Raw genomic sequence first — 17,035 nt, forward strand, 5'->3', positions numbered from 1 at the left:
GTTCTCTTCCACAGCTTAAAGTATGCTATTCCAGAAAAATCTGCTTTTTAAACCTCTATGCCCAGATCTATAAACTGACACAATACAACTAACAATTCTCTTCATATCCCACTATGCTACTGGCAATTGAGTTAAGAAAAATATTCCTAAATCCTTAATAAAAAGTGATCTGGGTGATGTCAATAAATCAGGAAACAAATAACCATTCTGAGCATGTTTCTTGGCATACAATTAGCAATTCGTAAACATGAACTACAAGCACAAAGCAGATTTGGGAAGACAGCAAGCCAGGGAAAGGAGTAAGAATGAAAAGGAAGAACACACAGCCTGGTATGGAGCGCTTTCTAAAACAAGTTCTGACACAGTTGTATGTTCAATACCATCCTGACTCTGCAATCATCCTCTGATGGGAAATCCTACTACATAACCTTTTGACAGAAAATGAAAACAGTATTTCTTCACACTCATTTTTATTAAACAAATAAGGCTGGTAGTGGAACAGTTTTTATTTAATGCATAAACATATAAGTCCCTTTATTAGAGAAATTATACTTATTGGTAAATATGGTCAATGGTCACATCTATGTATTAATTCTTTAAAAATCAGAAGCAGTAATTAGGATACACTCTCCTCTTCACTACATTGTAAAGTGTCTTGTGTAGTCATATTCTATTGTTGGAATGACAGCTTGTACAAATTTCAAAAAAATTAGAAGATACCTGAAGGTCTTTAGCTAAGGAAAATAAGATTTGTAAATAGTGTTGTTGTAAATCATAGTAATTATCTCTTTTATTAATTTATGAGAAAAATGTATGATTAAAATCTTATATTGCATCTATTGAAGTATGAAAATTTGTATCTACTTAACACAGGTGTTCTACAACTGACTGCTTAGCCATCTACTCCAACATCTGAGTTTGAAATTTCTTAACGAGAAGTTCATACATGTCAAATTACTTCAATATTTATAAGGACAATGTTGTCTGTGTTTAAAACTCATGTATATTAAAACTTGTTCACTTACTTTGCACCTTTACTGCTTGCAAATTTTCTAGAATTTATACGAACTTAAAATGAAACAAGTATACAAACACTGCAGCAAATGAAAAACAAATCAAAGACAAATACTTCATAAGGGACTATGTAGGACACACATTCAACAACCATAGAATGAGCTATATTGTATTATTTTCATTTAATAAAATGTTGAAGTGTTTTTCTTCTGTTGGACTTAGAAACATTATGAGTTTACTAATTTTCAACAGGAAACAAAATTACTCTATCATGGATCACCTGTAGTATTCTAAGCTGCCACCTCGCTTTCAACATAGAGATAAATGTGAAAGGTAATGTACAGCAAGATTCCAGAAATAAATCTTGTTGGACTAAAAGCTCCTGGTATTTGTTGCAGTATCAAATCAACCCAAAGTTCTCCTACAGAACACGGTAATACAGAGGTTACCATACCTTTAATGCATGAACAACCTGTGTCTCTCACTGAATGGTATAAGTCATAAAATTCAATACAAACCTTTGTCCAAACCAATTCAGGCTACCTGGTATGGTGATTACTGACTATGAGTGCTCTAATGACCCCTATATGGACACACATCTCAGGATATGCGTTGTTTAGACATTAATATTAATTTACTTCTCCTATCCACCCCAGAGAACTGAGTAGGAAAGCCAGAATAAGATGCTTTTCCATAAGAGAAATTTTTAATGTTGTATTTTACTTTTAATTAGCCTGTTTAATGTGAATTCTTTACTTCAGGGAGGCCTCAGGTTGACACAACCTTAACCTTACCGTCACCTGATAGGATCACATTTGTGTGTTAACCTTAACTACCTGAAGGGAACACACATTCATGCTAAACATTATGTCTTTAACAAGGCAGAGCTAACTGGCATACAGATACAGTGTCTACCTATTGAATATGGCCTACTTTTCATAGTATGACACAACCCAGATAAATTAGATTTTCACTAGAACTTCCATACATGAGGAGCTAAAACAAATTATAGGTTCTGTCATGAAGGTTACACTAAATTTCCACAAGGAACAAACAAAACTCCACAGGAGCCACTTGCCACCAATCATATATACAGGTAAGGATACATATGAACGCCAAGCTCTCCCCCACCTTCTGCAACTGTCTCAATAATTTTCTTCATCACTTCAGCATGCCTGAAAGCAAACAATACATCTTATTAGCATGGGTGAATTCTATCAAAATAGGTTTTATTTATAAACAAGCCCCAAAAAATCCTATGGAAATTGCTCATGGATTAATTTTTAATATAAAATAATTGTACTATAAAACACTCTTCCTCCATTGCTGAGCCACAAAGACTTTTTCACTGGAGTAAGTAGCCATTTCTAAAAGGTATAATCATCACAATAAACACAATGGCATCAGTCGGCTTTCTAATAATGGAGGCCGAAAATCTCATGGGAAAACTCTGCCAATGGTAAATGTGAAGCTATGGTTGTTTGCTCTGGAAACATAAATATCAGGGTATACAAATCAACAAAAGAAAAAAGCTAAGAGAGCTCCAGTCTTGTGATTGTAAATGTTTGTTGGTATTACTACTGTGTAAGTGTGTGTGAGTTTGAATGTGGGTATGTGCATGTGAGGTCACAGGACTCTACTCTCTCCTTCCCTAATGGGTTTCAGGCTTGTGTAGCAAGAGCTTTTACCCACACTAAGTCATCTCACCAGCCTCTTATATGTTTAAATATTTATTTAGCTTAGGAAAAAACTGTAACTGGAAGGTTCAATAAAAGCTAAGATTCAAAGCCAAGCTTGTACCTTCCCTTTGTATTAATGGGTATTATCTAATGCTACTTAAAGAAAAAATTTTGGATTTACATGAAGACAGTATTATTTTTGTCCAATGCACACATGCACAGACAAAAAACCTCTCCTATGCTGCAAATTGAGTGACAACAAATTAATCTGATATATAAACTAAGAAACATCAACAGACAAAACGAACAGCTTTTCCTACATTTCTTAGCTTATTCAATGCTATTTCAGTTCTTACAAAGAACCCTTCAGACACAGAGGAAGTTCCTAGGAAAACAAGACTATATGGACTCGCACAGTCTAAGGCAGCCCTTGGAGAAGCCTAAAAATGTCCCCATTTCTTGTATAGGGCCTCAGATTTTTAAATTTTACTTCATCCTCCTTTAATTATTTGTTTTATTAAAATGTTTAATGTAATTATCAAGTACTTGTCTGTTCTCACAGAGTAAAACTTATGCCAGTCAGACATATTCCCTTCAATTAGCACCTATTAAAACATCAAACTGTGAGAACAAACAGATTGACTCTTAAAAATGAAAGCCTTTAGATAATTTAAAATTAAAAGTAGGCCACCTGGTGCTTACTATAGGCTGTGTTCTTACTACATAGAAAGGGAAGGCAGAGTAAATCTACCTAACACATTAGCCCAAGTCCTGTGCACGGGCATATAAATGGAGAACCAGAAGAAAAACAAACACAAAACAACATCAATGAATTCCCATGATCAATGAATCCTAATGAATTACTTTTCACAGAAATAGTAAAATTCTTGATATAAATAAGCGGAAAAAGTAAAGCAGGCCTTCCATGAGGCAAAACGTTCAGCAAATAAAGAGGCTGTGTAAAGTATGGACACCATCAACAGTTTCTGGCTTTGGTGGTTTCTGAGGCAGGGTCACGCTATGCAGCCCAAGATGGGCTAGAATTTGCAATCCTCCTGCCCCAGTCTCCTAAATAAGAGTGTTGGAATTACAAGTGTAAACCACCATGCTCGCCTAAATAAATTTTCTCTTGAAAAGTTATCTAATTTTTCAATGGATTATTAGCATTCTCATGAATATTTTTCAGTGAATCATGAATATTACTTGTTATAAATTACCAATCCAAAGAAACAAGCATGTTGTTTTTTTGTAAGGGAAATTCAAAACAAATCATGTATCTAGGCTCAGCTTCACTTTACTCGGCCTCATGAAAACACACTGACAGAGAGAATGCTAAAGCACAACATTCACTTGACGTGGGAAGGCTAAAGAAAAGACTTCCTAAGAGAAGAATAAAGGGGTGTAGAGACTCATCTCCTCCCACTAACCAACAAGAGGAGATAAGGAGGTCACCCAGAAAAAGCAGTAAGTTAACCTTACAGCCCACATCATGAAAAGATGCACTCACAACATGTACAGCATGTCTAAAAGATGAGTGCTGAGTCCACAGCAGAACTGCCCAAGCTACTGTCTAAAAGGAGAAGATCAATAGATCTATAACTAAACACAGAAATAAAATTAAGTTCTGAATACTACATTTAAAATAAGTCAGTACTGTTTATCTTCCTTTCTCGTGAATATTACACTAAGCATAAAAAGAACATTTCTAAAGATGAAAGAGATTTTGCTTATAAAGTAAATTTTCTGGTACTGATGTTTACACACCCCCAAAAATCTCATGAAGTTTACACATGCAAACAACACATGTTCTCGCTCTTTCCCCACACACATGCACACACCCAGACCTGCATGGGTGAACTGAACACATAGGAGGTGGTGGGAGATGAGGATGGTTTTCAATGGTCACTGTTTTCTTCACATGATCTTGACTGATGTCTTCATACATGTGCTCAACTGTTAAAGGCTGCCGTTGCTGAAAGCAGAAAAAATGCTCTGAAACCACTATTTAAGCTTTTCGCCTACACCCGTTTATCACCTCATATCACTTGTAATTTACAACTTCAGATTATTTAGAATGACCAGATCATTTGAGAAAGGACTCAGAATATTCAGGCTCTGTAATAGGAGCCATCACTTAATGTTACAAAGATGCCACAAGCAGATAAGTTACATCCATCAACTCTATAATCTTAAGAATTGATCCCTTAGGCCCATTTCTTTTTTCTTTTCTTTCTTTTTTTTCTTCCTTTTGACAGTCATAAAATGACAAGTTAAATGAGTTGGTCTTACTTCAATTATACTTTAATTCAATATTAGCAGAATAAAAGTGGTCAGGGAAATTTACTATTCCACAGATGTAATCCTAGCAAAATACATGGAACTCTACAGAGTTCAACTTCTTACACTTTAAAGGGATAAGCTTAGAAGAAAAGAGTCAGGAGTCAATATGCAACATACTGTTTGTGTTCAATACTTAGCAGAGTCACACTGAATAGTTTATTCTAAATGTGAATCAAGTTCAATATCATAAAACTGTAAAATAAATGACTTCAAAAATTTGAAAGACCATATATACTCATGGATCTAATAAAGAAAGTGGATTAGATTCACCAGTTTAAAGCATTTACTTTACATTTCTTTTCTATTTTTACCTCATCATAGCCAAACAACCATAGCCGTGGTGTCTGGTAATATTTGTCATAAGTGATGTACAGATCATAAGTTCTTGTTTGCAAAATAGCATCTTCACCTCCAGCATCAGCTTTAGTTTTACAAGCTTCCACTATTTTTCTCGTGTCTAGGGTAGCCTGTTACACAACAATGGGAAAAAATTCAAAGCCATTAAAAATTATTTTGAAAGACCATTATTAATATTAAAAACACTAACTCCAAGTTCACTTATAAAATCATCTTAAAAATTTACAAACCTCATCTGTTTCCAACAATCCACTCTCTTCATATTCTTATATGAAAAAGAAAAAGGAAGAAAAACGTTAACTGAGTTAAACTTAATGTTTCAAGACTTAATCTTTTCAGTGTGATATATTATCAGCAAAGTAGCACAAGTTTTTCTTCTTGAAATTTAATAGACAGATTTGCTCTCACTATAGAACTTAAAACCTCAGTACAAGGTTTTCTGTTCTTACCAAATCATGGGCTTTCACCGTCTCACTTAAAGTGCTTTACAGACTCTCTCTCAGCATACCCAAACGGCATACTGTGCCCTTTGAGGCCATTATGAAGTAAATAAGCCTGACTTGAACACCGGCACTGTGACACCATGACAATGGCCATGATAACTGAGATGCTTACAAGTGACAGCCATATAGACTACAGCATGAATATGCTGGACAAAGGGATGATTTATATATCACGGATGAAAGACACTGGACAGCATAAAGTATCATCATTTTACTCAGAAAGCATGCAATTTTAAACTTACAACTGTCATTTTTCTGGAATTATCTTTCCATTTAATATTTTCAAGCCTCAGTTGATGGCAGGAAACGGAAACCACTGAAGTCAAGTTATAATAAGGTAACGACTGCAGCTAGCTGCCTACAGTGTTCTTCAAAGTTATGCATGATTTCAGTTCCACTGTGCCTATGGGTTCCACCTCACAGGCCACTAATGAACCACTGTGACTTTTTGCTGCACCCTTGGAACACTTTCTTTCCTTGACTTCCACCTTTTTCTGCTGTCTCCCACTCTGCTGCTGCTTCTTCAGTGTTCCCTACTCTGCTTGTCTCACCAAGATCTTTTTCTTTAAGATCTACTTAAAGAAAAAGAAGCAACATTTTGAATACTTTAGTAACCTAAGGAAGAAAGAATTCAAGCCTGGGACTTCATCTTTTCTCTAACACACTGCCTCTAAGGACAAGCTCCTCAGATTCAAAGATTTTCCAGAATTGATTCCCTGTGTTCGGACATGGACACCTAACTTTATTTTGCAATTCCACTGGATGACTAATGGGCACTGCAAATCATATATCTAAAACTGACCTGACTCCTTTAAAGCAAATTACTCTCAGTTAATGGCATTTCTCCAGACATTCAGTCAAAATTGATTTAGTCACATTTGACTACCCTGCCTTCACATTTCATATCTAATCCAGCATCAAATCTTTCACCCGACCCTCAAAATATTCCCAGAATTTTGTTCTCACTGCTACCAATATTAAGATCCTAGACTAACCTACCATTATTTATTTTTTTATTTTATTTTAGTTTGGCTACGTTATCAAAAAGAGCTTCCTGTTGTCTTTTTCCTTTCACTACATGCCTATTCTTGGTTGTCAATTTGACTACATTTGGAACTAACTAAAACCCAAATGGCTGGGCACACTTGTGAGGGATTTTTTTTTCTTAATTAAATCATTTGAAGTGAAAAGACCCACTTCTTCTAACCTAGATCTTTGAAGTGGGAGGGGCCACACCCTCTGCTGGCAGACTATATAAGGACAGGGAGAAGGAAGCTCCTTCTCTGCCTTCTTGCTCTCACCTTGACAGCAAGTCCATTCCTTCACTGGCATTACAGTCTACTTGTTCAGGATTCTGGCGTATACTGAAAACCAGCTGAGACATCCAGCCTCATGGACTGAACTACTGGATTCTCGGATCTTCCATTCATAGGCAACCACTGTTGGACTAGCTGAACTACAGCCTGTAAGTCATTCTAATAAACCCCCTTTAGATAGATAGATAGATAGATAGATAGATAGATAGATAGATAGATAGATAGACAGATGATAGGTAGGTAAGTAGGTAGATAGATAGACAGACAGGTAGGTAGGTAGATAGATAGATAGATAGATAGATAGATAGATAGATAGATAGACAGACAGATAGATTCTATAAGTTCTGTTACTCTAGAAAACCTTGACCAATACCACCCTCAATTCTCCAGTCACAGTGATTCTGTTAAAATGTTATCTCGTCATTTTATTTAGAAAATGGCTTCAGTTGCTTCTTCTACACTGTATCATCTAGCTCCCTTTCTTTGCAAACTCCACTCGACCTTCTTCTACTACTTCCTCTAGCCATGGAATACTTTGTATAAGCCACACATTTCCACCTCAGGATCTTTATACTCTTCTTCAACATAAACAGCCTGTTCACTCCCTTCATTACAGGTATATTCTCAAAGTATTTTCCTTAACCAACTTAGTAAAATACTGAAATAGTCCTCCCCAAGATATTCTATTCTCTTGTCTCATCTTTCTCTTTTAACACTGAAAAACATCTGACAATTATATATTTTAAGTATTTTCTGTATTCTTATCTAGTTAAAATAAGAATTGCAAAAAATAGTATCTGTTTTATCTCCAGCACTAAACAGAATCTCAACACATATTTATTTAAAAAAGTAACTGGGAGGGAGGCTGACAATGATAAAGTAATATTTAACAGCTGTAGAGAAGAATAAAAGCCTTAGCAGAAGGCATAAAGTTAGCTAAAGAAGAAAAATCGGTGTCATAAAAATCAAGGGAGAAAAATACAAGGATGTGTTTAAAAAAATCAAATAATATAGAGACACTAAATACAGTAAGTCTGTATTTAACAAGGAGGTCATCACATGGTGATAGCAACTCCTTCGCCAATTTTTAAATAGCTGAGATTTCATTTCTATGAAAGATCTCGTAAGAATGAAACAGAGGGGGCTAGAGGTAGCTTAATGGTTAAAAGCACTGGCTGCTCTTGTAGAGGACCAGGGCTTGGTTCCCTACAGCTATGGTGCCTCACAACTATCTACAACTCTAGTTCCACAAGATCCAACACCCTTTTCTAATTTCTGTGGGCACTTCATAAACATGATGTACATTCATATATGCAAGCAAAAACATTCAAACATAAAATAAATAAATGTAAAAAATAGAAATTTTGAATATTCATGTGTTTAGAAAGAATTCTATTACTGTTATGCTTTGAATCTGAAACATCGTCAACTACAGGTTTGTATTTAGAGTGTTTCCCTTCTGATAGCACTGTTTTGAGAGGTTGTGAAACCTTGAGGTGGCAGGGCCTGATCTGTAGAACAAGTCAGTAAGGGTGGGCTTTTGAAGGCTATTGTCTAGCCTTTTAGCGGCTCTGTTTCCTAGTCTGCTACTATGTCAACAGACATTTACCATATGCTCCTGACATCATCAACAGGGTCAACTCCACCATGTCTTTCCCACTAATGACGAACTGAAAGCTCTTAAAACTGAACCAAAATAGGTCTTTCCTCCCTTGCTTCTGTCATGTATCATGGTGATATGAAAGGAACTAATAGAATGTTCTGTTAGAATGGTTCGTTTTGATCCTTTGTAATAATGACTAACCAAAATACCTCCTTCCTGCTCTTGCAAATTCATGGTATCTTTTCTCATTAACTGTTGTTACATGCATATATATATATATATATATATATATATATATATATATGTGTGTGTGTGTGTGTGTGTGTATGTATGTGTGTGTATATATATGTATGTGTGTGTGTACACACACACACACACACATACATTATATTGCTTCATCCATATAATGTTACTTATAAAGTATGTTTTCAAGGCTATTTGGTATTGGATAACCAACTGGAGTGCTCTAACCCTAAGAAAGACTATTTCTCCCATTACCAGCATTCCTTAGTTGTCTGTAGCTTTGTGTAGGGTTGAGGCCTCATGATCTCCCCCCTCCCATCCACTTTAGTAGGTCTATTGGTGTTGTCCTTGTTCAGCTCACATGTGGGCAGTCATGATGGTGAGACTTTAATGGATGTAGCTTCTGACATTACTAGAAGACACAATAACACAGCAAACTCTCTAATCCTTTGGTTCTCACAATCTTTCCACCCTCTCTTTGGCAATGTTTCCTGAATATTAGATGTGGGAGTTGTTTTGTAGATGATGGTACTTACCTGGTAACCTGGAGGTTATTTCACAATGGAAAGAACAAAAGGTGATTCTACATAGCTCCAAAGTCCCCACTGAGATTCACTCTCTTACCCAGGCATGATACACACCTGTAATCCCAGCACTCATGAGGCTGAGGCAGCAGAATCATGAACCTTAGGCCAGCCTGGACTATATAAGGAGATTCTGCTTAAAAACAAAACTACCATCTTTCTAAGTCTAAAGGCACAGGGCTGCAGTCCTAACCCTTAGAAGACTAAGGTGAGAAGAATTTCTGGAGCCCAGGTGTTTTAAACCCTGCCAAGTCAACATAATGAGACGCTATCTACTGCATCCTCCAGAATTAGATTTATGACTAACAGTCCTAGTAGAAATAATGCTCTCAAAATCATGTTCTAAGTAAAATAGAGGAACCTAAAATCAAAGTGCCCTGATCTGATAAAATTTAAAATAAAACAAAATATTCACTAGGCTCTTAACTGTTAAACCAACAGAAGAGATGTCTTAATCCATGTGAATTAACACTATGCCAGAAACAACAGTCTAACGGAAAGAAAGCCAATCTAAAATAGTAATACCTTCCATGTCTGCAGCTTCCCCTTCATCTTCCTCTTCTTCCTCATCACACAGTGCTGAGCAATCTTGGAGTTTTATACTGTCCTTTGAGATTAATTACAGTTAAGTTATGCGAGTGTATAGGAATTAGTTCAAACATTAAACACACCTAACATAAAATTTTTATCAGCAATATTTATTTCCTTCACAAACATTGTGAAGACTGGAAAGCACATGACATGCACAGTCTTGTTCTTGGCATTAGTGATACAACAGAAAGAAAAGAGACTCAGTCTCCTCCCTCTGACTGTCTGACTGTGCTTTTTCTGTGAATAGTTTTACAACTGTGGGTCACTTAGTGATGAGAACACATTCTGGGAATGCACTGCTAGGGGATTTCACCATGTAGGACCACAGAGTGTAACTAAGGTGGCCTTGACATTACTAGAAGATACCATCTGACAAAACCTCCAGCATTAGTGTGGTCATCTTCATAAACATTCACAACGAACACTAAGCACAATGGTAAGTAACCAACGTAAAATTAAGGGTCATCTAATCAGGCAGTTTATGGCCCCTAGAAATCACATACCTATGACAATGACAAACTCATAAATAAATCACTGGAAGTAACATACTAAGTAGTGTGGTTGAGATGCATCAGAGGGCATTAAAATAAGCAGTAAAATCACCTTAGGTAACCATTTAAGTTATTGCCAATTGAACTCTCACTACAATAGTACATACATTTTTAAACATTTATTTTGTGTGTGTCCACACGGGTATGGAAGTCAGAGGACAAATTTTAGGAGTTGGCTCTCCCCTCCCACCATGTGAGTTCTGGGGATTAAATTCAGGTCATCACACCTAGCAGTAAGCACCTTTACCCACTGAGTCATCTCACAGGCCCAAAACAGTACGTTTATGGGTAACTAGTCCATCAGCATTACAAAACTAGATCAAAGTTATATTAACCTGCCTGCTTACAATTTAGGGAACAACTATACATTTATAAACTAAATACATTTGTAAATTAAAATGAAGTATAAACCACTATTATATTCTAACTTACTAACAATATCTTATCTGAATTAATCAAAAGTTCTCAAACCTTACAATTATAACATTATTTTCAATCAATTTATTAATAATAATGTCTAAGAAAGAATAATGCTAGTGAGAGCCTACTTAGGGTTTATTTACCACTAGATAAATAAAATCAAATAGCATACATCTAGTCAAAAATTAGTACACTGCTTCCTCCTTTAGAACAAGAAAGTCAAGCACCAAAATAACCATTACTGTGTTTGTTTAAAATTTTTCTTTAGGCAGGCCTGCTGGCTCCAAACAGGTAATTCCAGCTACTTGGGAAGCTATAGCAGGCAGAATTCAAATTCAAAGTTTCTCTGGGCTACATGGAAAGCTGTAGGCCAACATTGGTGACACAGTGAAACCCTGTCTCAACTCAGAGAGTAAAAACAGAATTTAAGATGTTATTACCAGTAATTTTACAAAAACCAGAATAAAATTGCTTAGAATAAACTTCAAAATGTAATACTAATACAACATTTGCACCTTCTAATTAGAAAACATACCCCTCACAAATGCTCCACTTACCCATCTCCTATTTCATGTACTTAAACTAGTAGCTTACTGTAATTTGTAATAGTTATAAGCCTGATGACCTGAGTTCCATCCCTGGGACCCACATGATGGAAGAAGAGAACCAACGACCCCAAGTTATCCGTCATACTTCCACATGCTTGCACACACACACACACACACACACACACGCGCGCGCGATAATAACACATAAATAAATAAATAAACAAACAAATATAATTTAAAATTCATATGTACGAAAAACTAGGTCATTGACTTTAGAAATGTTAAGCAATACCTTGCTTTCCAGTGTAATCTCCTTAACTGTTTCAGTAATTCCTGTAATGCCTGTTTAAAATTCAGCAGGAAAAAAATTAACTAAAATTAAGCTACAAACATTCCATTTACTTGAATAAAACAATATAAAACATTTTATTAAAATTCTCACAACTTTGAAATAGTCATATATTAACAGAATCTTTACAAATGAATTTTTACAAGAAATCCCAAAGATACCTCAAAAACACCTGTATTACCATGACTTGCCCTATTCAATAACCCATTTACAATTGTTCATTTGAATGTTTTTCACAATACACACTAAAATCAAGAGATGATATGACTTATATTTAATTTTAATTAGACCTTCATCAAAATCAGGTTTTAGTTATGTTGACATACTATTTATTTGCTTCAAATATCTTGGACATCTCAATGTAGTAAGACCACTCCACACTCTTATGGACCTTTTTACTTTACAAGTATTTCCATGTCTTATTAATCCTTACACAATCCACCTATAAAACAGAGTAACAATTCCTCCCAATGAAGAAATGAAGTTGACAGACAAGTCAAATGAGCTGCTCGAGGCTCACAGCACTTAGGAGGAAGTTGGGATTAAAATCCATACAAAGAGACCTTGGTTACTTATTCTCACTGTACTCACTAGGCACACCCTCAGAACCTGTTGTCATAGGAGGGTACAATGCAGATAAGCAGCAACACCACACCATGGCCCTGCATAACATTCTCGTCCCAAGAACCTATCAGAGTTCTTAAATGGACAGTTTAACCAGATGGGAAACTCAGTAAAATGAGAGTACCTAAAGTTACTATAGACCAAAAGATCCTAAATTCAAAAGGTATTTAGCTCCTAATAAGTACAGCTTATTTTCTTAATTTAAACCGGCATGCCTTTAACATTCTTCAACCAAAGGATGACAAGCTCACCTTCACAAATGGAAGATAGCATACTCCAAAGACCAGCACTACAAGCCTTTATTTTGTAACAGTTTGACTACAATCCTACAATAGATATGATCAATCAAGATGATAAAACCCAAATCTTAGCCAATCAAACCAATAATACAAGAGTATTTACTGAACCCAGAACATAAAAAGAAACCTCATCTATCTGCCAAAATACAGTAATGCAACAGTATACCATTAAACCCAACCCCAAGGCACCAGCTGGAGAAGCTTCTTTCTGCAATGGGAAGCAGTCCTACAGAGATTCATGATGGTCAAAGTGCTAAGACTACGTGACTATTAAGTGCTCAGTCCTGAACAGGATGTCTTTATCAACACCTTCAGGGTTCAGGGAACATCAAGGAAGGGAGAAAGAAAGAAAAAGCTGGTGGACAGGAAGGAATGCTGAGAGATGCTGCTCTCTGGACATGAAATGGACAATGCACTCATGAACTCACAGAATCTGTGGTTTTCTGCACCAGGCCTACATAAGATTAAGCCAGCCAATCTTAAAGCATGGAAGGTGCTCATGAGTTTCCACCCCCAGTGAGTACTACTGTATGATAACTGCTTAGTGAGGTAGAGTAAAGCTGTCTGTCTGTTTTGGAGGGAGGTGCCATTGGTGAGTTCCCCAAGCTCTGGTGGATGGACCCACATTCACGCATACAAGGTCTACACTAACTCAACTCAGTGAGTCATTTAAAAAGAAATGGGGGTGGGCGGAAAGATGGCTTAGAGGTTAATAGCACTGGTTGCTCTTCCAGAGGACCCAGGTTCTGCTCCCAGCACACACATGGTAACTAACAACTGTTTGAAACTCTTGTTCTAGGGAACAAGACACTCCACTGCATGCACATGGTACAGACATACATGCAGACAAGACACACACAAAAAAAATAAAATAAAATAAAATAAAAATGACAAGGACATGTGAATTTTCAAAAAGGACATGAAGATGAAAGGGAAACATGATGGGAGGAACTGAGGGAGTGGGGGCAGGGAATAGATATGAACAAGATACATTATACACATGTATGAAATTGTCAAAAAGATAATTTTTAAAATATCCTTAATTTTAAAAGTATGGCACAACTGACAAAGGAAAAGAAAGCTCAAATAATTCTAAACACGGTCACACTCTAGCATTGTGATGTTTTATTCTGCCAACCTGTTGTAACAGCCAGATGTCTGGTTGTTAATGTTGCAATAGCCAGATGTCTGGTCAAAAACTAGTCCAGAGGTTGTGGTAGAGGTACTTTTTAAGAGATGATGAATAAATATTAAAACTAGTTTTAAATAAAGCAGATCATCCTTCAAAAAGTAGGTTGATTGTATCCAATCAATTAAAGGAGGACAGAGGAAAGGAAGGCCTGTAGACTGCCTGTAACATCAACCCTTCTATTCTGGTGGGAGCTCCACCTCAACCCCTGGCACCCTGGCATCCACATACCCAAAGAGTCTAGAATGTTCTGGTGGAAGCTCTACCCCAACTCCTCTCCCCCATCTCTTTCCCTAACCCCCCTCCCCAAAGCCCACCAACCACAGAGACGCTCAAGACCACTCCCACAGGGTATTTAAACTGCATCCCAGAAGGGGGCGGGGCAGAGAATCACCCAGGAACGCTTTACCCATTAAGCCAGGGCTTTTTCTAATTTGGTCTGATTTGGATTGCTGCATCGGCGGAGAGGCCTATCTATTGGGGTGCAAAAACTCTGTCACCTTCCTTGTTTCTCAAATGTGCTGGAGCATACCTTACAAAATCCATTTGTCATATAAGCCAATTCCTTAAAATAAATCTACTTATATTACAGTGTAGCAGTGGTCCTGAAAGGATAGGCACTAGCAATTTAAAATTTCCCCAAGACATTCCATCCAGGGAAAGAACAGGCTTAAAGTCCTGGCTATGGAGGAAGAGTTCACTCAGGTCTGACAATTTATATCATAGTTAAATCTACTTTATATTATATTAAATTTCCTGGGCTTTGTTTCATCTTTTCTATAAAATTATAGCATCACTAAAAGAAGGTAAAAAGGCATGTTCTCTCCCAGATCTAGTAAAAACTGTAAATGAGCCCATTCCTCTATCCCATGGTTTTCCTCTAACACACCAGAAAACTCCAGTGTCTCCTGGCATACCTATTCTTACAGCAATGTCAGTATACACTCTCTATCGGTTCTATCCCTCTAAAGAACTGACAAATTCAGGGGCCAATAATAGAAAAAGGCAATAATGAAACCCCAACGAGGTGAAGCAAGGAAAATTGGCTTCAGCTGGGAGCACTGCCTTATCCTAAGATACAGCTTAAAGTTATAATTCTACAAGTATCTCTAATGAACATCAGAATTTATGCATTCAATGAACTGAAGGACAATACTGTTATTTTCCATAAAAAACCAAGTAAACAAACAAACAACGATGCTACTTGTTCTGTATCCTTAAGCAAACATTTTTAGATGTCAGATTTTTGTAGACTTTTGCCAATCTAAGCATACTAATACCTACTCAGCTCTGTGCACTATGACCCTATAAGTACGTTCTTGAAGTTTAGGATAGTGCTTCTGAAATAAAATACAACTAGAAATTTCTCCAGCTTTTTAGAGGAAACCATACTAAAAATAATCATTCCAGTCAGTCAACAACTACCAATGTGCGTATCTTCCAGCCATGAGAAAAACTAATGAAGAGCACTGAAAATTCTTTGAAAGATGAGGGGAGGGGCTAAGAGCATCACTCAGTCAGGGGAGAATGACTGACGGAACTGGTTTAAGATGATGCTGAACCTACCACTTCCTCTAGGCTTTAACACAAAAGATTCGGGGCAAACTCATGTGCACAGGCAGTGCTTTTTATTATATTTACTTTCTCTTCTATATAGCAATAATGAAAATAAATGAATATTTCAAACTGTAATTGAAGCAGCAGATACTACTTTTTCAGGGTGAAGTTTTTGGGGACAAACTTGCACCTTATGTATCCTTTTTATAATTTTAAATCAAGCCTATTATAAAAGATGATGAAAAACTTTAAATAATTTATATTAAATACCTGTCACTCTGTATACCTCTCACCTGTGTTGTGGTACGTATCTACCCATCCCCCATCACCATCATCTTCTTCAATGATAGCTTCCAATTCATCTGAATATTCCATCTGTTTACATCGTTTGTAGCATGGAACTATTAAAAAAAAGGTCAAATACATATATAACTCACTAATAATAAATACATCAGAAAGAGACAGCTTCTATCATAAAAAAAAAATACTACCAAACAAACCCTTCCCTTCCAATGAGACAAATACCTTAAGAATTACATTCAGCCCACAGACACATCATGATCTCGCCCCATTAATCTCTCCTCAGTCTGCTTTATCAGAAGACAAGTAACAAGGGGTCTGATTTAAGCATCTCTGTCTTCCTTTACCATGATGATTTGCGAGGAACAGCTGGCAGAAGCCAGATGACAGTGCTCAGTTCCAAACTAATGAATAATATTTCACACCAACAGTTCTGGTCTCAAAATATGCAAACACCACCTGTCTACCGAGAGGTGGTAGAGGTGACCTCTGGAATACAAAGCTAAAGTAATTGTCAATATGAATTTCATAATTCATATTTAAGTTCTGGTTATTTACAAAGGATAAACAGATTAAAATTCAACAAACTGCTAAATTTTACTTCCTAATACAACACAGGTACCAAAATGTTCATATAGGTGTATCAATTAACAAGTACTATTATTTCATAAACCTATAATTGATATTATAAGGTATAAACATGATGCTCAAGACACTGTTTTAATTTCCTGATTAAACAATCAGGATATAAATTATCAATCTTAAAAATAAATACACTGTAAAAAAGAAATAACTGCTGGGATTTTTTTGTTTGTTTGCTTTCTAGCACTGTATATCAAACACAGGGCTTTGAGCTGAGCAAGCCCTCTACCACAGAGCTGGATCCCCAACACTTGGCCTTTTTGTTTCTCAACAGGTGGAAACACGGTCTCCTTACATAGCTCAGGCTGACCCTGCACTTCCTACGC

The 17,035-nt window shown here is 36.5% G+C and overlaps 1 protein-coding gene across 2 annotated transcripts in view; it reads right to left on the reverse strand.

The window, feature by feature from the left end:
* Positions 1 to 453: 453 nt before the first annotated feature.
* Positions 454 to 17,035, reverse strand: part of Atg3 (autophagy related 3) — a 28,196-nt gene continuing 11,614 nt past the window's right edge. For both annotated transcript variants that reach the window (XM_059277667.1, XM_059277666.1), the window contains 8 exons: positions 16,061 to 16,168; positions 12,042 to 12,091; positions 10,165 to 10,246; positions 5,621 to 5,655; positions 5,345 to 5,500; positions 4,538 to 4,665; positions 2,121 to 2,189; positions 454 to 720 (listed from right to left, as the gene is read on the reverse strand). In XM_059277667.1, coding sequence (XP_059133650.1) covers positions 639 to 720; positions 2,121 to 2,189; positions 4,538 to 4,665; positions 5,345 to 5,500; positions 5,621 to 5,655; positions 10,165 to 10,246; positions 12,042 to 12,091; positions 16,061 to 16,168 — 710 coding nt within the window. In that variant the 3' untranslated portion in view covers positions 454 to 638. The remainder of the gene's footprint in view (positions 721 to 2,120; positions 2,190 to 4,537; positions 4,666 to 5,344; positions 5,501 to 5,620; positions 5,656 to 10,164; positions 10,247 to 12,041; positions 12,092 to 16,060; positions 16,169 to 17,035) is intronic.

This window comes from Peromyscus eremicus, chromosome 12 (genome assembly GCF_949786415.1).
Source record: "Peromyscus eremicus chromosome 12, PerEre_H2_v1, whole genome shotgun sequence".
Lineage (NCBI taxonomy): Eukaryota > Metazoa > Chordata > Mammalia > Rodentia > Cricetidae > Peromyscus > Peromyscus eremicus.